The sequence below is a fragment of the Aedes aegypti genome, chromosome 2 (assembly GCF_002204515.2).
Source record: "Aedes aegypti strain LVP_AGWG chromosome 2, AaegL5.0 Primary Assembly, whole genome shotgun sequence".
Classification (NCBI taxonomy): Eukaryota; Metazoa; Arthropoda; class Insecta; order Diptera; family Culicidae; genus Aedes; species Aedes aegypti.
The window spans coordinates 373,855,350-373,877,893 of record NC_035108.1 but is presented as its reverse complement, the minus strand read 5'-3'; the positions used below and the strand labels follow the sequence as shown (position 1 = coordinate 373,877,893).

Below are 22,544 nucleotides of genomic sequence, written 5' to 3'. Positions count from 1 at the left end.
TCAAATCACGCTAAAGGACAAACTTCAAAATTTGAGCAAAAAACATTAAATTTTAATGGTGGCGCAAGCATCTTGTAGCTGAATCATAAAATATGATCTTCATGGAAGGGACCTAGATAGCCGTAGCGGCAAACGCGCAGCTATTCAGCAAGACCAAGCTGAGGGTCGTGGGTTCGAATCCCACCGGTCGAGGATCTTTTCGGGTTGGAAATTTTCTCGACTTCCCAGGACATAGAGTATCTTCGTACCTGCCACACGATATACGCATGCAAAAATGGTCATTGGCATAGTAAGCTCTCAGTTAATAACTGTGGAAGTGCTCATAAGAACACTAAGCTGAGAAGCAGGCTATGTCCCAGTGGGGACGTAACGCCAGAAAGAAGAAGAAGATCTTCATGGAAGATTCATCGAATTATTTTTCAACCAATTTCGAATCTTATACCATCTTCATAAATAAAAATAATAATTTAATGTGATGTGATTTACATCTTCTTCTTCTTCTTCTTCTTGGAATTACGTCTCCACTGAGGCAGAGCCTGCTTCACAGATTAGTGTTCAATGAGCACTTCCACAGTTATTAACTAAGAGCTTTCTTTACCAATGTTGCCATTTTCACATTCGTATTTCGTGTGTCAGGCACGATGATACTTTATGCCCAGGGAAGTCAAGGAAATTTCCATTACGGACAGACTGGGAATCGAGCCCAGATACCTTCAGCATAGCTTTACAGCCGCGGACTCTAACTGGTTTTGAGAACATTCGAAAATAAGCTGCACCCTACTGTACATTGACAAGGAGAAGAAGGAAGCTGAGATGGTGAGAGCAACAATATGAATTCACATCAATGTAATTATAACAAGGGAAATGTAATAATCCACCTTTGAGAAATTTCATCGCATGAGCAGGGACAACAACGAGTTGATTGTAGATCAAGTTTGAAGAGAGACCTTCTTTCCAAAGCAAACTCAACCAGAAGAGAATCAAATATATTTTTAATATACACTACCCGTCATAAATACGGACTCACTGAAATAAGTATTGCAACACTCAGCTGAATATTGAATCACCCTGAAAAGTTTAGCATCACCTCAAAACAGGTAATTTCACATTGCTATATCTCGAGATCCTTACGACTTACAAAGAAACGATCTTCAGCAAAGTTGTTCAGGGGATCAAGGACATCCGGAAAGCGAACAGTTTAGTTCGCGATTTTGCCGCTAGGTGGCGCTAGTGAGCATGTAAAATTGAGCATTTTGAACTAGTTCTAGCTTGTGATCCATAAGCGATAGAAAGTTCGGGTCTTCGGCAAGTTGCTCAGGGGTTCATGGATATCCGGAAAGCAAACAGTTTAGTTCGCGATTTTGCCGCTTGGTGGCCTAGTGAGCATGTAAAATTGAGCATTTTGAACTAGTTCTAGCTTGTGATCCATAAGAGATAGAAAGTTCGGGTCTTCGGCAAAGTTGCTCAGGGGTTCAAAGACATCCGGAAAGGGAAAAGTTTAGTTCGCGATTTTGCCGCTAGGTGGCGCTAGTGAGCATGTAAAATTGAGCATTTTGAACTAGTTCTAGCTTGTGATCTATAAGAGATAGAAAGTTCGGATCTTCGGCAAAGTTGCTCAGGGGTTCAAGGACATCCGGAAAAGGAAAAGTTTAGTTCGCGATTTTGCCGCTTGGTGGCGCTAGTGAGCATGTAAAATTGAGCATTTTGAACTAGTTCTAGCTTGTGATCCATAAGAGATAGAAAGTTCGGGTCTTCGGCAAAGTTGCTCAGGCGTTTAAGGACTTCCGGAGAGGGAACAATTTAGTTCGCTGTTTTGCCGCTAGGTGGCGCTAGTGAGCATGTAAAATTGAGCATTTTGAACTAGTTCTAGCTTGTGATCCATAAGAGATAGAAAGTTCGGGTCTTCGGCAAAGTTGCTCAGGGGTTCAAGGACATCCGGAAAGGGAAAAGTTTAGTTCGCGATTTGCCGCTAGGTGGCGCTAGTGAGCATGTAAAATTGAGCATTTCGAACTAGTTCTAGCTTGTGATCTATAAGAGATAGAAAGTTCGGATCTTCGGCAAAGTTGCTCAGGGACTCAAGGACATCCGAAAAGGGAAAAGTTTAGTTCGCGATTTTGCCACTAGGTGGCGCTAGTGAGCATGTAAAATTGAGTATTTTGAACTAGTTCTAGCTTGTGATCTATAAGAGATAGAAAGTTCGGGTCTTCGGCAAAGTTGCTCAGGGACTCAAGGACATCCGAAAAGGGAAAAGTTTAGTTCGCGATTTTGCCGCTAGGTGGCGCTAGTGAGCATGTAAAATTGAGCATTTTGAACTAGTTCTAGCTTGTGATCCATAAGAGATAGAAAGTTCGGATCTTCGCCAAAGTTGCTCAGGGGTTCAAGGACATCCGGAAAGGGAAAAGTTTAGTTCGCGATTTTGCCGCTAGGTGGCGCTAGTGAGCATGTAAAATTGAGCATTTTGAACTAGTTCTAGCTTGTGATCTATAAGAGATAGAAAGTTCGGGTCTTCGGCAAAGTTGCTCAGGGGTTCAAGGTCATCCGGAAAGGGACAAGTTTAGTTCGCGATTTTGCCGCTAGGTGGCGCTAGTGAGCATGTAAAATTGAGCATTTTGAACTAGTTCTAGCTTGTGATCTATAAGAGATAGAAAGTTCGGATCTTCGCCAAAGTTGCTCAGGGACTCAAGGACATCCGAAAAGGGAAAAGTTTAGTTCGCGATTTCGCCGCTAGGTGGCGCTAGTGAGCATATAAAATTGAGCATTTTGAACTAGTTCTAGCTTGTGATCCATAAGAGATAGAAAGTTCGGATCTTCGCCAAAGTTGCTCAGGGGTTCAAGGACATCCGGAAAGGGAAAAGTTTAGTTCGCGATTTTGCCGCTAGGTGGCGCTAGTGAGCATGTAAAATTGAGCATTTTGAACTAGTTCTAGCTTGTGATCTATAAGAGATAGAAAGTTCGGATCTTCGGCAAAGTTGCTCAGAGATTCAAGGACATCCGGAAAGGGAACAGTTAAGTTCGTGATTTTGCCGCTAGGTGGCGCTAGTGAGCATGTAAAATTGAGCATTTTGAACTAGTTCTAGCTTGTGATCTATAAGAGATAGAAAGTTCGGGTCTTCGCCAAAGTTGCTCAGGGGTTCAAGGACTTCCGGAAAGCAAACAGTTTAGTTCGCGATTTTTCCGCTTGGTGGTGCTAGTGAGCATGTACAATTGTGCATTTTGAACTAGTTCTAGCTTGTGATCCATAAGAGATAGAAAGTTCGGGTCTTCGGCCCCTGAGCAACTTTGCCGAAGACCCGAACTTTCTATCTCTTATGGATCACAAGCTAGAGCAAGTTCAGAATGCTCAATTTTACATGCTCACTAGCGCCACCTAGCGGCAAAATCGCGAACTAAACTTTTCCCTTTCCGGATGTCTTTGAACCCCTGAGCAACTTTGCCGAAGACCCGAACTTTCTATCTCTTATGGATCACAAGCTAGAACTAGTTCAAAATGCTCAATTTTACATGCTCACTAGCGCCACCTAGCGGCAAAATCGCGAACTAAACTTTTCCCTTTCCGGATGTCCTTGAACCCCTGAGCAACTTTGCGCAAGACCCGAACTTTCTATCTCTTATGGATCACAAGCTAGAACTAGTTCAAAATGCTCAATTTTACATGCTCACTAGCGCCACCTAGCGGCAAAACCGCGAACTAAACTGTTCCCTTTCCGGATGTCTTTGAACCCCTGAGCAACTTTGCGCAAGACCCGAACTTTCTATCTCTTATGGATCACAAGCTAGAACTAGTTCAAAATGCTCAATTTTACATGCTCACTAGCGCCACCTAGCAGCAAAACCGCGAACTAAACTTTTCCCTTTCCGGATGTCCTTGAACCCCTGAGCAACTTTGCGCAAGACCCGAACTTTCTATCTCTTATGGATCACAAGCTAGAACTAGTTCAAAATGCTCAATTTTACATGCTCACTAGCGCCACCTAGCGGCAAAATCGCGAACTAAACTGTTCGCTTTCCGGATGTCCTTGATCCCCTGAACAACTTTGCTGAAGATCGCTTCTTTGTAAGTCATAAGGATCTCGAGATATAGCAATGTGAATTAACCTGTTTTGAGGTGATGCTGAACTTTTTGGGGGTGATTCATTATTCAGCTGAGTGTTGCAATACTTATTTCAGTGAGTCCATATTTATGACGGGTAGTGTATGTCACTTTCTGGTGGCCAAAACGGTTATAAAATTTTCAGGATTTCCCAGAGCATAGAATGCAAAAATAATAGTCAAATGGCAAAGACATCTTTTAGTTAATGATTGTGAAATCCATATTGCACTAATCCGGTGTGCTACCACATGAAACTATAAGAAGATTGTAATACAAACCATCGTCCCTACTTAACATTGCTTACAAAACCATTAGAACTGTTAAGCCATTTAACCAGATAAAATAAGTTGTTCAAACGTATTGAAAATACAAGTTCACTACAAAAACGCACTTTTTAATCGTAATAGTTACCTCTATCATGTTGTGCTAAATAGTCATAATTTACTTATTAGCTCATGAAATTGAGCTAACCCAGTCAATTTTGAAATAATATGATGAAATCAGGTCACCTTCCTTGCCTGTAACGTCTCGAGCTAATTGTGCTGTCCCACACAAAACCAACAATCAGAGCAGACAGACTGACCATCATATGCAAAACACATGGATCATCATTCTGAGCAGCAGTACGACCGACAAGCAAATGTCACTCATTATACATCTTCATTGTTCGGTATGTACCTACCACACCGTAATTGCACATACCGTCTTTCGTTGACAGGTGGTAATGCAAACGCATTCTTGTCACAATTTCTCTTTCACTTCATACGTCATCTTGCTTGTTTTTGCTTGACTTATGTGTGTCATTGATACAGGCAGTTTGCTATCTGGAGTTATTAATTTTTTTTACCGAAAACTGTCTCTCTCTTGCACATGTGCATTCTTTGAAATATGAAGAACTGGCAAGTTTATTTTGCGTCATTGTGGAGTTTGACTATTTTAAATGACTCATGGTGCATGAGCATATATGACCGTACAATTCGTAGTTGCTACTCCGTGATTGACCAGAGCAATTGAAGGTGCACAGGGAATTAATGAATGGGGCTTGGGATCAGCTCACCGTTCTTCAATGTGCACAAGTCGAGAGCTCAAATTTTAAAAGCCAATAACGGCGCCGGCCACGTCCTTACGGTCATCGGGGGAAGGAAAGGAATGTTAGTTACACAACCATTGTTACTAGAGACCGAAGAATCTTCTGCATCATCGACAGTTGTCATGGAAAGGGTATTGTGCTAGTGGGATAAGGTTAAAATCTGGGAGTCAGCTTCGATTGGTTATGCCACCTATGATACATTCACGCATAACCCGATTTGCGATACTATTCGATAAATGCATTTATTGCCGAACAAGAGTTCATTGCTCGCTCTCGCAAGAGCAAACAATATGATCAAAAGATCAAACACTACTAACGCGATCCGATCCACTATTTATTCGTGCTACGCGAGCGACGCGCAGCACGATTGCTCCTGCTCACATTACCCGCCTCCGCAGGAGCAAGTAACGCGAGCAAAAAATCAAACACAACTCTTTTTTATATGACTCATAATGCCAAAAAATGGATTAACAATTTTTATTTCTCCGAGACGAATCTATGATATTTGGTCGAAAAACATTTAGTCGAATGACGTTTAATCGAAGATACGTTTGGTGGTCATTTGGATGCAATAATAGAAAAAATATAACATTTGTCGAACCGACATTTCATCGAAAGTTGTGCAGCGAGTCGATACAAGTTCATCTCAAATGGATGCAAATTGGCTTCTGTCACCTCAACGAATATACAGAATAAGCACATTTTTCTTGTTGATTTACATTCAAACTTATTCTCGGAGCTCTCATTCAAAGCTTCTACCGTAAAATCCGTTATTCATCCGAAGTCATCAACACCGTCACCGTACATATACTTTATGAATTTAATTAGGCTGAAAGTCGTAACAAGCCAATTGATCATAAGCATAGAAACACATCCTGATGCTGACACTTGAGATTTGCTTCACCATAAAGGTGTTCCCAAAAGTCACTTTTTCCTGCAGTTTGAAGTCTGATTTCCTCATCCCACAATCTAACTCACGTTTGTAAGCTTCAAGACCAGGAATAAAAAAAGCGATCTAAAGCACTATCCATCAGATAATGATCAGCAGTTCGATTCTTAGTGAAAGATTGATTCGAAGTGAAGGCTTAAAGTGAATTCTTGACTAATATATGCGATTCTTCTCCTAACATAGCATAATATTCTTACACGTTTATATTTTTTTTGAAGTTTAAGCTTCTTGGAAATGTTCTTCAATTTTTTACGGTGATCAGTTTTTTTTTTAATTTTGCAGAGAAATACTATGGCATAGTGACGATACGGAATATGTATTTAGATTCGTTTTGATTGATATACATTAGAATAATCCAGAACTAGTTCAAGATACCCAAACGAAAAAAAAAATCTAAAATGTCAAGAAGCACGCTATCCATGATTCCGAGCAATCCGCAACAAAAACATAACGCTTGTGTTGCGTAACGGCAATATGACTCATAATATAATGAGTCCAAATCATGGTGTAGAAAATACCACTATAAGCTGAAATCACTCTGAAATCATGATATCATGAGTCATAATCTTGTTTTTCGATCCTGATTTCTGCCCGTGTATATCACTCTCACTACTTATCAATGCGCTTGGAAAAAATTGCAGCAGAATCTCTTGGCAATTCCTCTCCATCCACGTTCGAGTTATGTGGAAGTAATGCACTGATGAACAAGTTTCGATTAGTGGGTCAATTAAAAGGGAATCAAGTGCAGTAAAAAGGAAAAACTTGCTCCATTCTGGAGTTGTCAAGGCATGTGCCATTGCAAGTGAGCAGTGAGTGATTGACACAGTTTTTGCAGCTTACTATCGAATCCAGGAGGGTACGTCATATAGGTATAGGAAGATGGAATGGACTTTTCAATTGTTGCTGTGCACACTTCCTTTCGATATCTGATGTGATCTCTTATTACTAAGAGCCTCTTTTGCAAAACCGTATTACACTTTTCGAGAGCCAAGGGATCAAATAAATAATGGATTCACCATAGGAGAAAATTGCTGCAGAATAAAAAATATGAATAACAATAATAAATTACTATACCAAGTAGTTTCTTATACAGGCTACCTGAATAATGTATTGATGAACCTTGTATAAGAAGTAATTTTCGAAATATAATCTGAAGCCTATTCTATGAATATTTAACTGAAAATTACCGCGTATTGTAATATCTGAAGAATGCTTGATGAATTTTCATATATATTTTTTTAAACCCCACACAGCACAGTGGTTTAAATCCAAAAAACACGATCATCAGCTTTTTCAGTATCAAAGAATGAAAATATTGTCATACTATATTTGGCAAAGTTACTGCATATGGTAAGCAGCAACTTTTGACATTCACGAATTTTTGATTTTTTTACTCTTAAGTGATATGAATTTTTATTTTCTCTGTATGTCGTTAAAAGCAATTGGTGTCTTCTACAAAGTTGTTGGAATTGTTAAATGAAGAAAAGTTGTGGAAGACACTTAAACTCTATCTATTAAAACAAAGGATTTATAGCGTTTTCCATATAAAAACCACTTCAAAAGTACAAATACTCACTTAACTTTTTTCAAAGCGATTTAAATGGCTTCCAATGTTCTAGGACTATGTATATATTTTCAAAATACAAAACTTTGCTGAACATACCAAGACAATATCTTCATTTTTTCTATAAGTTATAAGCATTCACATCCCTGTGAAACTCTCGCTGTTACTTTGATTGACATCCGTCCCTGGTTTGTGTCTTAAACAAGTACCTGTTTCTGAAAGTAGTTTTTCAAAACTTTACACAGATATTCGGGAACCTGCATTCTGTGTAAGGCTGTGGCGATAGCCTCCCAAGTGGCACTGTTGAACGCGTTCTTAACATCTATCGTAACACTGTGAATTATCGATTGCCTCTTCCCTTCTGCTTGAACGCTTTCTCAGCGCACGCGATGACCGTCCGAGCTCAACCTATTTGTATGTTTTTTTCAGTGAAGCTGCTTGTTATCTGACTTTTTATAGCCCATTTTTATTTTATTTTTGTTGAATTGACTAGAAACAAAAAAAGGAGTCAAATAAATTGTATATGGGAAGTGTCGGTCCCCCAAGGAAAATCGGAATATCTTCAAAACCAGATGATTGACGGTCAATATCGACAGTGATTCTAAAAAAAGAAAATGTTTTGAAAGCTTATGAAAAAATGGTGCAAAAATATCACGAAAAAGAAATATTTTCACGATATGAATATTTTTTGTCGTGAAAAAATGAAGCTGACGATAGAGGGGTTACTATGAAATTGAGGTGCAGTCAACACCTGAACCACTGAACGATGCCTAATTAAGGTATAATATCAAAATATAGTGTGCTATTAAAAGGTGCGTATTATGGATCCCTGCTTGGTTACTGAAGGTTGCTGGGTTTGATTTCCAGTCGATGAATTCCATCAAGAATGAGTCGTTAAAAAATAAGATAAAAATTGAGCTCGATGATTTTTGATTTAGATTATATTTCTCACATGTTTTCACTATGGTAGAATAAGTTTTTTCCATGGATAAATCAATCATTTTGAGTCAAGAATAACTTTTGAAAATGGCCTATGATATTTTGCATGCAATTTATTTAAAAAACTCTAGTTCCGAAGTTGTTGATTTCAGAGAAAAATGTTCTATGGAGAAGTTGTAGTGAACCGTTTGAGCTACAAGACAAAAAATACACTGAAACGTTTTGACATGGAGTTCATCAGTTTAGGAATTTTCACGACTTTCTTGGTCATACGGTATCATTACGTCTACATGTTTTATTGGATTTTAGTTAGGAGTTGCTTACCTCATTAGGCACATCCATATTATCCATCAATTTATTGCATTACAACTCTTTTATTTAATCAAATTAAACCAATACATTTCAATTCCAATAATGATTTTCCTATTTTGCTCTCTCCACAGCTTCCACTGGCCCGAGCGCAAGACTACGATGGTAAGCCACCATCCGTTGGATTCCATAAATGACTTCCCAATATCTATGCCCAATTTGCCTGCTTGGCAGTTAGGAAAACCACCGCGTTCAAAATTTATAACCTGTTTATTCGGATTTAATTTGAATGGCTCCTAAAACCGTATTAACACCTGCACCGACCGTGTGCCTATTCTCTGTCTTTTTTCCGCTTCTATTTTTTCCCATCATGGCCGGTGCGTCGTACTCCAGTGACTGACATCCAGTGCTCGTTTGCCTCGCAGGGGTCCAACTTGGGTGACATCATAACGGCCAAGCTGAAGAAACCGATCGGTTTCAAGGGGGCACCCTTGTTTGCAGACGATCGCGCCGTCAATCCCGAAGCCGACTTCGCATGCTCCATCAAGCAGGACCGGAAAGACCCCAGCGAGCTCAGCTTCGACCTCAAGATCACCGACTTCTCACGGTGCGGTGTGCTGAAGAGGAATGTAAGAATTTTGCTCCCCGTGCACTGTTGGTTGTGGTCGCCCTGAGTGGCCCATATTTTGGTAACTGGGTCGTATGACGGTTTTTTGCATGGGCGATTTTTGGTGGCTTTTCTGTGGGTTTTATGATCAGGTGTTTATGAGTTATGATTTACCGTTTACTACTGAAATATTTCGCGTGAACTTCTTTTGGTTTTAGGGTTTCGTACACGTACGGATCTGGTTCCCACAGTTCCCGTCAGTTGTGATGCAGTCCGATCAGGAATTGATCATCATGTGTAAACCCCCGGAGCCCACAGTTATTCAGAATAAGGCCGCCGGTTTTGCTGGAAGTTTGTGAGTAATTACATACGATCGCGCACGGTGCTTCATTTTCTGTTTATTATCAAAAAATAGTAAATAGCTAGCGAAGCTTCTAATTGTGGCTTGTTTATGCAGTTTACACCTTTGGATCGATTTTGCAGTTGTAGTTTTTTCTTTTTTATTATTGAGATTTTCAGCCCTAGGCAGTTGTAGTTATTCCATATTTCATTTTTCATATCGTCTTTTACTTTGGGACATAAATCAATAGACGGAGTTTTAAGTTTCGCCCTTTTGAAGGTTTAGGTTCGGATCTTTAAACGTCGAAAGAGACAAATACATCATTCTTGGAAGAAATTATCGTTTTCTAGAAATCCCTTTCGACATTTTGTCTATTATAAGCGATTTCTTCGCCATCGCTTAGGTCTTAAACCTAGTTTAACCATATGGGTAAACTTGGTTTACGATTTAAGCGAAGATGAAGAAAACGGCCCTTAGATGTGTTATCCTTTCAAGGTTTTGGCATCCAACGTTTTTAAATTAGTCGTTTTGTTTTTTAATTTTCACATCATGTTCAGGACTCTGAATTTTCGTATCAATGATGCGAAATCTATTTTTTTTGTAGGAAAGAAGAATACTAAAAATAGTAAGCAAAAGTTTACTCACGTGATCATCTTTTTTCGCTCATACTTATTTTCCCTAGAGGATAACCGAAATTTATTCCACTTTGGGGATGATTTGTTTTCCACTCTATCATATTTTTGCTCACAAAATTCATCCGAGTATTATTACTATCTATGTGGATAAACAAAAACTGGTGCTGGCGACGGGATACGAACGTAGAAAATTGCTAAAAAAAACTGCGATGCTTGCACGTTAACCATGCTTCCATATCAACATAACTAAAGTAGTGGTAAATTTGGTGCATAAAAGTAACTGCTGCTCATGACGATGGACACAGGAAAAGTTCTCCATGGCTAGGAGAAAGAGAAAATCAACTTCTCACTGCTGTGAAAATGTGCGATATTATTTATATTCGCTTTGTTCTTGCGACGGATAATTTCACAAGGCAGTTTTTCGCAGAAAATTTTTGTGAGTGATTCTAAAACCTGAACATTTCAACAGTTTTAATAATCTAAGTACATGAGTGATAGTGTGCCTGAATCCACACTTATTTATTAAATTCTTTCCTCTGATCTTCGAGCTGTTTAGTAGAATACCTATAAGTAGATAAAAAAAACCGAATTTAGTACTATACCATTTAATTCTACTAAAGTTTGTATCCTTTGACAGATACGCGTATTTCGAGCTCAACTGTAAGGCCGTCTTCAGTGTCGTGTACTAGACTCGACTTGAGTCTAGTACACGACACTGAAGACGGCCTTACAGTTGAGGTCGAAATACGCGTATCTGTCAAAGGATACAAACTCTAGTGGAATTAAATGGTATAGTACTAAATTCGTTTTTTTTTCATCTACTTCTTTCCTCTGTTTTTCTTTAATCAAGTTAATCTCATTACATTTGAGTAACTCTCAATGAGGCCGGCCCACTATTTACACTTGATCTTTCAAAATATTTAAATTTATGCTCGTTCGTAAGTTCCTGTCGCGTCAGAATAGGAACTGCATTCGGATGGTTAAATTGATTGACCCTCGATAGTTAGTATCAAAACAGTTATTGAGGACCCCTCGATTTCTGACAATTTCTGGCTCACTTAAACTGCCATAACTGAAGAAACAGAGGTGTATGTTTTCAAGATCAAAAGATATGTGCGATTTCATGCCATTTTTATTTTATTTTTGCAAACACAGCTTCTATGATTTCTCGTTCCAAAAACATTTTATTGGAAGGAGTTGTCGAAGAAATTGTTCAATTATTTAGAAAGACATTTATTTAATTATTTCTTATTGGATTATAAATTTCTGAGCTATGGCAGCTCAAGTGAGCCAATAATTGTCAAAAACCGAGGGGTTCTTAATATTTTTTTGATTATAACTACTAAGGGGTCCATCAATTTGACCAACGTAATGCAGTTCGTTTACTCACTCGACAGGTGCTCTCAAATTTGAACATTTTGAAAGACCAAGTGTAAATAGTGGGCCGGTCTCAGTGAGAATTACTCATTTACAACTTTATCGCTTTTCCATACAAAACAGACCAATTTTGGTAGGCTTCACTGTATATATATACTATGAAATGGAATCTTTCATTTAAACGATGAAAATATTCGCGGTTTTCTTCTACGACATAGTTATATTCCATGTATGTGACCAACTTCGCAATGAAATGTAATCTCTAATTAGTATATTGTACTAAACATTGTAATTGAAAAGATTTATTTCGTACTAGGTGTCCCGGCAAGCTTCGTCTTGCCATCAAGTAGGCTGTTAGAAAACGTCAAGAATTCCCAGTAGAAGCATTAACCTAAGAATGCTAATTTTGCTGCTGTTTGTGTTACCAACATCTAGTTTGCCACGAACTGACAGCGTGAGTACCGGGCCTCAAAGTGTCAAATTAATTTTCAAAACCAAAACAACAACATGGTATTGAACAAACAATGAAAACCCATAATTTAAGGTAATAATTATTAAAATCAATTTTGTGAGAACAACGCTTCTAGCGTTCTACTACTAATATTTCTATTGAATTCCCCCATACAAAATGAACCTTAGTCTTTTTCCGTTATCCCAATTATTCCGGAGACTTTCCCGAACTTTTTCCTCGCAAGAACACGTCGCATCCCTAATTCGTATGGTGAGTAAAAATAGCGTTCTGTGTACAAAATCTTGTTTTACGAAATGGATATTGAACAAAATGCGAAAAGCTGTTTTCACTGCGCGTCAGACTTACCTTGAATTCAACATATATTAAAAAAAAAATCCAATTTCGAGTTCAAATATAATAGCGGTTTGACTGAGTTGAAATTTTTGACGAAAAATCATGAACGATTTAGCTCAAAACATGAAAACCTTACACAAAAACTGTCTGCAATGAAATAGTTAATCTCGTCGTAACCAACAATTTTGCAGCTGGTACCGACCTTGAAGTTTATAATGTTATGTGAATTATTAAAATTTATCAATAAAATTTATTGTAGTCACACTTTTATTACTTCTGAACTCATGATTTGGAAAATTACTCAGTAATATATACAAGTTATGTCTGGAGAATTGTGAAAGATTCTTTCAAATTGATTAATTAATAACTCTGATCTATTTTTAAGTTAGCCATTTTGTATGAAAATCGGTAAAAAATGCATATATATCGTCCAGTAGTCTATAGAGTAAGGTGGGGCAAAAGTTCGACCTTAGTGGTATAATCAAAGTTACCAGGAAAACAATAGCAGATGGAACAAAACAAATACCATACAGCGAACCTTCAACATATTGGCTATGATTTTGCTGAACAAACTTGTGTCAAAATATTAACCCATTTTTAATTATAACAGTTTCAAATTGGATTGTCCTAAACGAACTTTTGCCCCACCGGTGGGGCAAGAGTTCGAATCTAGTGTGGGGCAAAAGTTCGTTGGCTAAAACACAAAATATCAATACTTTTATGACAGGCATACTTTATACACGTCGTAAACTTCTGTTTGCCGAAAAATACACACTAAATTTTCATCGAAAAAATGCCCAAAACAGAGTTAATTGTAATACACCCAAAAATAGCAGTTTTTCGCAAAACTAAGTGGAAATGTAAAATTTTTGTGACTTTTTCCGCACGATCAGGAAAATTTTGCTAAATTTGAAGATAATATATGGATTTCAGGCAATTTGATTTTTTTTCCATGAGTTTATACATAGGTCGAACTTTTGCCCCGCAGATTCGAACTTTTGCCCCGCTATGGGCCAAAAATTGTTTCCAAGCATTTATGCAAAAACTAATACACGTTAAAGCATCCTTATGATAGACCAAGAAACGCCCTTACATAAAATATTGAAAAATATTTCAGCTTAATTTGGTTCCATGCATCGAAAGTTTGACCAAATATTACAATATTTACGTCGAAAAACAACAAATAGCCATAACTTTTTCAAATCTCTATCGATTTCTATGAAATTTGGAGTGAAAGTCTCTTACTTGAATAGCATTCGAACCACCATGACATTTCTAAGTTTTGTTTTGAATTGAGCTAGAAATCTTAAAAAGAAACTCTTGCCCCACTCGAACTTTTGCCCCACTTACTCTAAGTGTTAAAATTTGAATTTCACATGCCTAAACTAATGATGTGCAAGTTTGAACAAGATAATTCAATCAAAAAGGTAAAATTTGCACAGCAAAAAAAATTGTAAGTCAAAGTTTATTTTCATGCACATACTAGGAGCATCAATATACACGTAATTTTCAACGACCACTCTACCGTTTTGATTCATATTACGGACACTTAAGGCCTTTTCGAATAATTCTATCTCCGCGCTTTCAAAATATTTAATTTTCGAATATTCAGTGATGACTTGGATTCCGCAACATGATGAAATTTGGCGCCAAAACGGACAAGAGTCTGATTGATCTACCAAAAGTTTGAACATTCTGGGCGAGTACGTGTCATTTTAGATTTATTTTTCAGTAACTCTGGTAGTTGGTTTAAATTCAAATTCATATATTTTTGGATCAATAATGTTGTGGCACATTGATGCATGTTTGCAGAAAATTCTCATCATGCGTAACGTTAAATCCAACTGTTTCGTAAACTTAAAACTACCCGGAGTCAAATTAGAGTTGTTTTTTTTTGACTTGGCATCAAAATTCCACTTTTTATTTCGGAAGAGTATGTTTTGTTTTTCAAATTTCTGGTATTTTTGAATGAAATTCCGAACAGCTTCTTATTCTTTTTAAGCTCTTATTTGTATAGGAAACATTTCACACGAAAAGATTAAAAATTTGCCGGTCCAAAATTCCTACTTTGGTCCACATATTCTATAGATATCCAAGAAAATTTTTAACGCCCATCTGCATTACATGTCTCTCTAATACCTAAGTGTGTTCTATTATTGACTTTAGTTTTTAATGGGGTCCTCGAACATTTGATAAAATCTTGTTTTTAATTTATAACACGAGACAGCCAGTTCTTACTACTACTTCGGTAAATTTTCCTGTTCGAATAACATCTATAACGGTGCCCAGAAAGACCGTTATTATAAAAAAAATGTCCATCAATGTTAAGTATAGGGCTCGATTTCTGAGGTCATTTTGGAAATCTGAGCCAATTGTTAAAAAAAATCCCAGGGAAGTTTCTCGAGAAACCTTGATTTGAAGTTTTTTACTAAAAATTTCAACATATTCTATATAAAAATTACGCGATAGCACCGAAAAACAATTCAAAATCGCTACAAAGTTGAAAAACTTTTCTTAATTAATATATAATTGTTATCGTTGTTGTAATTGTAAGTATTTACAACTGACTTAATATACCGGAGCGACTGAATTATATTTTTTTTATATAGGCTACACTGCCCATAAAAGCATAACTGTCCCATATGGATTTTCGAACCAACACCTTTTTTCGTCACAACATCCATGTTTTAATATATACTTTACAATGCATATAAAAATTAACACACTTTGTTTGAAAATATTGTGGAAAAATATGAAGTTGGTGTAGTCCCATATTGAAAAATAAAGGCATAAGAGTCTCTATATGAACATTCAACCCAAATAGCAGCTGCAAAACGTGAATTGTGATCATGTTTATATTTTCTGCTGATCAATAGGAGCACAATGAGTTATATGGGCGGTTCTGTTCAATTAATATGGTTGGGGGACGGATCTGGTGTAATGGTTAGAGCACACGCCTCTCACGCCGAGGACCTGGGATCGAATCCCATCCCCGAGATAGTCACTAAAAACTTCAGTGACGACTTCCTTCGGAAGGGAAGTAAAGCCGTTGGTCCCGAGATGAACTAGCCCAGGGCTAAAAATCTCGTTAATAAAGATAGAAAAAAACATTAATATGGTTTGCCTAAATTCACTAGTAAATTATGCACATTTATATGAGAAGACAAAGTTCCAACTTTGAGCGCAATTTTCTCAATGCCTACTTTTTCCATATGGGACAGTTATGCCTTTATGGGCAGTACAGCAGTATGCTAAGTTCCATGGAATTAATTTTAAAAACTAAATTTTAATTTATTGTTGATGTAATGTTCGATAAAAGTTAAACATTCAATGCTAAATATTATTTATTTACAGCTTGTTTTTCGACTTTCTTACTAAGGCACCAGCTCATTGAAGTCTGCCGTATTTATTTTGTCTTATCTACTTTTGAAGTATACGTCAATTTTACGACTGAGTATTCTGTATTTTAAGCCACAATATGATTTTGACTTCACTACGACTTTTGATACATCAGCTTTCCCAGATAATGTTAAAATATTTCCTGCCACAGATAGATTTTCGTCACTAAGTAATTGGGAGTCCTAGTGATGTTGAAACTTTGATAGTACTTATTGAGGATTTGTTTGAAGTTGTTGAAAACTTATTAAATCTTGGAATACTTTTGACATGTGGCTATGATGTTCCACGAGTAGCCAAAATCCTGTTGTGACTGAAAATTCAGAATACGTTAATTTTAAGTGCTGTAGACAATACCCGGTAAAAACCTAGACGTATACATCAGGAGTAGAATCTGATGTGCAAAAAAGCTAATATTATTAGGCAAAATAAATAAGGCAGGCTACAGTGAGCTGGTCACTTAGTGTGAAAGTCGAAAAATAAACTGTAAATAAATAATATTCAGTTCTGGTTTCACTTTTATCGAACATACCATCAACATTAGATTGAAATTATTTTTTTCAGATTTCATTCCATTAAACTAAGCTTACTGGCTTAAGCCATATTAAAACATACTCAAATCACTCTAGTATGTAAAGTCAGATTTGATGGACCTTTTTTTCATAATAACGGTGTATATCACTTTCAAACTTGACTTTGAAATTGGTCCGAATTTGAACAGGGGTTGTTCCTATTTGATTTTTTTTATCACTGGTGTTGTTCGTATCTGACATTTCGGGAGGGACACGGAAAACAGAATACACCAAAAATTGGAATTTAAGCCAAGGGGTGTGACAAAATAACATAAAATGTTTTTGGGCTTGAACAGACGAAAAACATTGAAAAATTTAGTATATATGTGTTTAAGGCATAAACTTAAGCATTTGGTTCTAAAATTGGAACAGGTCTTTAAGACCCTATTGTGCTAAAATTGACCAGAATAAGTGGTCAAAGCCAGGAAGTATACGGGATAATAATCATATAAAGGCCACACATTTCGGTTTATTTAAAACCATTCAAGCTTTTTTTTTTAATTCTTTCTTTATTCGCATCATTTCAAACATTACATTCATAAGTTCTTATATCTAGGTGTTCTGTGTTATTAGACAACACTATCATCCTAATTGGGTAATACAAATCTACGATTTTTTTTTTTTTTTTTTTTTTTTTTTTTTTTTTTTTTTTTTTTTTTTATAGGGGACGGACCTGGTGTAGTGGTTAGAACACTCGCCTCTCACGCCGAGGACCTGGGATCGAATCCCATCCCCGACATAGTCACTTATGACGTAAAAAGTTATAGTGACGACTTCCTTCAGAAGGGAAGTAAAGCCGTTGGTCCCGAGATGAACTAGCCCAGGGCTAAAAATCTCGTTAATAAAGTCAAACCAATTAACCAACCTACGATTTTATAACCATTTTGTTAACAACATATTACATTTCATTTGCCGTAGCAGTTCAGATTTTTTACAGGTGAGTTAATTTCACCTGCTTATAAGAGAAAAAAAAAACGTTTTAAATACATATACTTAACCTAACTTAACTTAAACATATAACGCATTAATCGTGGCAATCGAAGAAAAATGATTCAAGTTGCGGAATTGCAATCTTCATCCATCATTCGAAAGTTAAGGGTTTTCGACAATTGATGACGCTGAGGAAATTTTTTTTATATGCTCCATGCCAGTGGTTCCTTTTGAAAGTTGCGGCCCCCTTAGAAGGTCTACAAACATCTTGCAGACCCCTGATAATAGATGGTCTTGAAAACGAAGCTTATAAAAGCGAACGATTTGCCATAGAATCCATAAAAATCCTGCTGATAAATTTAAGAAGATTTCGTCAATGTTTTAAATTCAAAGAATGAATAATTTCTGGCCACGAAGTTAGTGATAAAATTTTTTGGTCAAATTTCGCAAGAAAAAAAAAAAACAAAAAAATACTGTTTTTACAACGCTGTGGAACTTTCTTTTTTGCGGGAGGCGCATATTGCTCGGGTAGTTTTAAAACGTCAAGATTTGGATCGTTTACAAAAAAAATCATGCATTTGATACTGCGATAGCGCAGTTTTTCTTCAAGAGGCATATGATACTTTTTTACCTTACTCATCCAGAACATGCAAACTTTATTTCCATTATTCCAACTTTATTTGCCGATTAGTATTTTACTATTTTTCGTCTAATGGGTATTTTCCAATAATAAATCAACAAAAAATAACAGGCTTATGAACCTTAAATTTAAATGGTCACAGGTATTCAAAATGACCAGATTGGATTCTGATGGTTATCTTTTGTCGATTTAATGTGATTTTATATGTCACAGTATGGGAAACAAAATTTGATTTGAGTTGATTGTCTGGAATCGCATACTGAGAGTTTAGGGCCCCTTTATCTGATTAATTCAAATGATCAACGTATTATTGTGGCTCTAAAGTGTGTCACATGAGATCGCAAGACTATTTTTTGCCAAGAATCACTGGTGGTGTACACTAGAATTTTTGTTGAACAACGCTATTTATTCTAATTATACAATGAAATCAGCTTCCGTAATTCCTCAAAAAGCTTGAGCTTGAAAAGATTCAAATATTATGTTTCATTTAAACATTCAGATACGACTGTCGGTATTGTTATACCATATTAATGTACACAACAGGGCGTGACTCAAAATTTTATTTAAAGATATTTTTTAAAAATCGGGCCCGAGGTGTAGAAGAACTTAAAAGTTTCGGTGCCATTTTTTTTATAATAACGGTAAATGAAGCAACATGATCGCATTAAAATGACACCTTAAACTCATAATTCACATTACTCTCTCAAGCCCCCATGGAGCACGTGTCTCCGGTGTTGTCGAAGAAACTCCCGGCCGTCTGGAATATGAAGTAGCGCTTTACAAGGAAGCTCCTCCGATCGCTCGAATTGCTGGCATGAAAAACCATTCATCCAACTCTCTACCTTCGGTTACGAATAATGAGGTTCCAGTGGATCAAGCAGTCCCTATTGGAACGAAACTGCAACTGCGGGCTCGCATCAGTGCTCAAAGCGTCTGGAAATATGTCAAACTGCTGGAAGTGACTGTTTCACCCGATCCAGATGATCCACATGCTTCCGGATCGGTGTCTTTGGTTCGCGATGGATGTCGTAATCGAGATTTCGCCTCGATCATTCCTCATCAGCCCGCTCGATATCGGGACAAGCCCAATGAGGTCTTCCTGGACTTTGAAGCTTTCCTGCTTAGCTCGATGAAGGAACGAAGCACTCTCTGGATCCACTCACAGATCAAGGCCTGCATGGACGCGATGGATTGTCAACCGGATTTTTGCTTGGATCTCTACGAGCCTACCAAGCGGAAAGGTATGGAATGCTGACTGGAATGGGTTTCAAACAAATTGAATACTGTTTTTTCGATTCTTAGGTCTTGGAAGACGTCGTCGTTCTGCAGGAGAAATAGCTTATGGAAATCTCATATCAATGATCGGACACGATCGGCATCGTAGGGCTTCCCTGAACACGACCGAGTTCACCAAATTCAAAGAAAATATAGAATATACTGTGATCATGCCCGGACAGTATGACGACATGAGGTACAAAGAGGTGCCTGATCAGTGCAAGAACTTTGTGATGATCTCCGGATTACTAGCTGGATTGCTGGCGCTTTCGACTATAATTGTGAGTTTTTCATATATAATAACTTTTAAATGTTTCTTCAATCTAATTTTATGAATTTTGTAGACTTGTGGTTTGGCATCACGACTCCAAGGTAACGGGAAGAAGTCCTCGATAGATGAGCTCAATGTTAAGGGCTATTCTGGCCGGGCAATTGTACAGTAATGCGAATCAGCTCTCATTCCAATCGACCATCCAGTTCATCACCGTGATCCAAAATATTACATCAAAGATTAACTCCCTGTTCCCATTATTCAATAGTTCACCCCGTAAACAAACTAGTTATGAGCGCTACAGAATACTGTATAAACTTAAGAAGCTAGACAAAACAAATACTTAGATCGTAAGGTGTAGCACCCATTTTAGACGTCGAAGAAGAAACGGAAACTGGCCACACTGAAGCATGAGCCCAATTTTTAAACCTTACTACGTTTTCGAAGAGTGAAACACTCCTTTAAAAATTGGGCTTACCAGTTAGGGAACCAGTGCTGCGTGTAGAAAAAAAATCCAAGGGTAAAAGCAATCGCACTCGTAAAGTAGACTGCATTTTGATTCTTTTAGAGCAAGAACCGATGTTAGCGAAGACCGGACGTTGGCAGAGCTGCCAGCAGAAGCATTTAATGTTATCGGATATTTATTTATATTTTCTTTGTAAGATTATTTTAACTGACTAACAAGTTTGAGCGAAGGGTGCCCGTGCGTGTCGAATCTTTTCGAACTTGGAATGCATTGTACAGTGATTTTATTCGTAAATAAATAGTTGAGTTTAAATAAAAGATTTTCAATGGTGTTTGAGAAGTTTTGAAAGAAAAGTTCCAATTGGTTCCTAAAATGTTTGATGAATTCTTGTTTTTATTTAATAATACTAAAGAGCATGTTCTTGCAGCTTACTTCAGCAATTTTTTAGGAGAGTCGAATTGGGCATCTATGAGAGCCGAAGGAGATGTAGGGTTCTTCTTCTTCTTCTTCTTCTTGGTATTACGTCCTTACTGGGACAGAGCCTGCTTCTCAGCGAAGTGTTCTTATGAGCACCTCCACAGGGAAGTCAAGGAAATTTCCATTACGAAAAGATCCTGAACCGACCGGGATTCGAACCCAGACACCTTCAGCATGGCTTTGCTTTGTAGCCGCGGACTCTAACCACTCGGCTTAGGAAGGCTTGTAGGGTTGTGAAGGAGAAAATGGGGTCGTGACGGACTTTGGTTTCAGGTTGGCCGATCGCGCTGCAGAATCGTTACCCGTTCTGTGGCGCAGTTGGTTAACGCGCCCAGTCTAGCGTATTGGGAGTCGTGGGATCGAAGCCCACCAGAACGATTCTATTATTTTTTACAATCTTACATCTCAATTTGTCCAAATTGACTTTTGTGGTATTTCAGGTATTTTCAATTTTTCAAGCTCAAATAACGACTATAACATTTTCAAACTTTAATTTTAAAACTGGTTCGAAAAATGAACCTTGACACATTTGATCATGTTAACTCAGAAATAAATATAGTCACAGAATTACTAAAGTTTATGCATTAATGACTATTTTCTATCTGCCTCTCTTTCATTCTAGTGTGAATTTCTACACTGAATGTCATTTCGCCTGGGTTGGCGATGCTTCAACCCAGGCGAATTGACAAATAGGAATAAAATTCCCTGCAGAATGATAGAGAGGCAGATAGAAAATAGTCATAAATTACTAAAAATTTAGTAATTCTGTGACCATACGTGTTTCTGAGTGTTTGACGTTGTTTTGTCTCCAAAATTGCCACAGGGCTTTTAGTTTTAACACTGGGGTTGTTCCTATTTGACATTTCGGAAGGGACGCGGAAACCAAAATATTCCCAAAATTTGAGTTTAAACCAAGGGGTGTGACAAAATCTCAATAAAATAATAATAAAATGTTTTTTTGGACTTAAACTAACGAAAACCATTAAAAAATCTAGTAAACACGTGTTTCTGGCCTAAACTTAAGTTTGGTACTACAATTGGGACAGGGCTTTAGGACCCTATTAAATCCATGCTTGAAAAACTTGTCAATTTCGGTCAAACAAAACAGGATGATTGATAGTATAAGCTTGAGAGACATGTTTAGTGAATAAACGGCAGACGCTCAGACGATTTGACCAACATTGACTCCGCCCCAAGGTTGATGCTCATGTTGGTGTTGTGTTTGACCACGAGTGGGTTTATATAAGAGTGGCGCCAATGTTGGATTGGCGTCAAATTGGCACAACAACGAACTGTATTTTTTTATACAAATCCGCGTTCCAATTGAGCAGGAGACCTGTCAAAACTGGAACATGACGTCACTCTTGTTTACAGGCACTCTAGTTTGACCGTGTGTGATGCTGCTTGACGAACCAATCTGACAGTTTGTGGTACCGATTTGACGGTTGGCGAGTCGGTCGATCAAAATCAAACAAGTTTGATTTTTCTCAAACCACCGGTGGGCGGAGCCAAATGTTTGATGAACTGATCGTACCGTCTGTAGCAGGCTATCGACATGATGGAGACACCATCTTCTATGGTGACAGAGGGCTCGATTGGCTTGTCAGATAGATCGGGCCCGGGACATTCTGTCTACTACAAATCGCTGCAGTTGATATAGGGCATGTCCATTAGAGTGGTTCAAAAAATCGTTTTTGCTCCACACCACTCATTCGCTTCTAGATCAAATTCTGAGTGTCCTCCCAAAATTTGAGCTCATTTGGATGAAAACTGAGACTGCACAAGCCCTTCAAAGTTTATATAGGAATTACT

General features: G+C 37.6%; 1 protein-coding gene across 2 annotated transcripts in view; it reads left to right on the top strand.

Moving 5' to 3' along the window:
* LOC5577299 overlaps positions 1–20,574 on the top strand; it is an 89,817-nt gene extending 69,243 nt beyond the window's left edge. For both annotated transcript variants that reach the window (XM_021846720.1, XM_021846719.1), the window contains 6 exons: positions 9,076–9,106; positions 9,335–9,570; positions 9,767–9,903; positions 18,952–19,484; positions 19,546–19,799; positions 19,863–20,574. In XM_021846720.1, coding sequence (XP_021702412.1) covers positions 9,076–9,106; positions 9,335–9,570; positions 9,767–9,903; positions 18,952–19,484; positions 19,546–19,799; positions 19,863–19,961 — 1,290 coding nt within the window. In that variant the 3' untranslated portion in view covers positions 19,962–20,574. The remainder of the gene's footprint in view (positions 1–9,075; positions 9,107–9,334; positions 9,571–9,766; positions 9,904–18,951; positions 19,485–19,545; positions 19,800–19,862) is intronic.
* Positions 20,575–22,544: the final 1,970 nt, after the last annotated feature.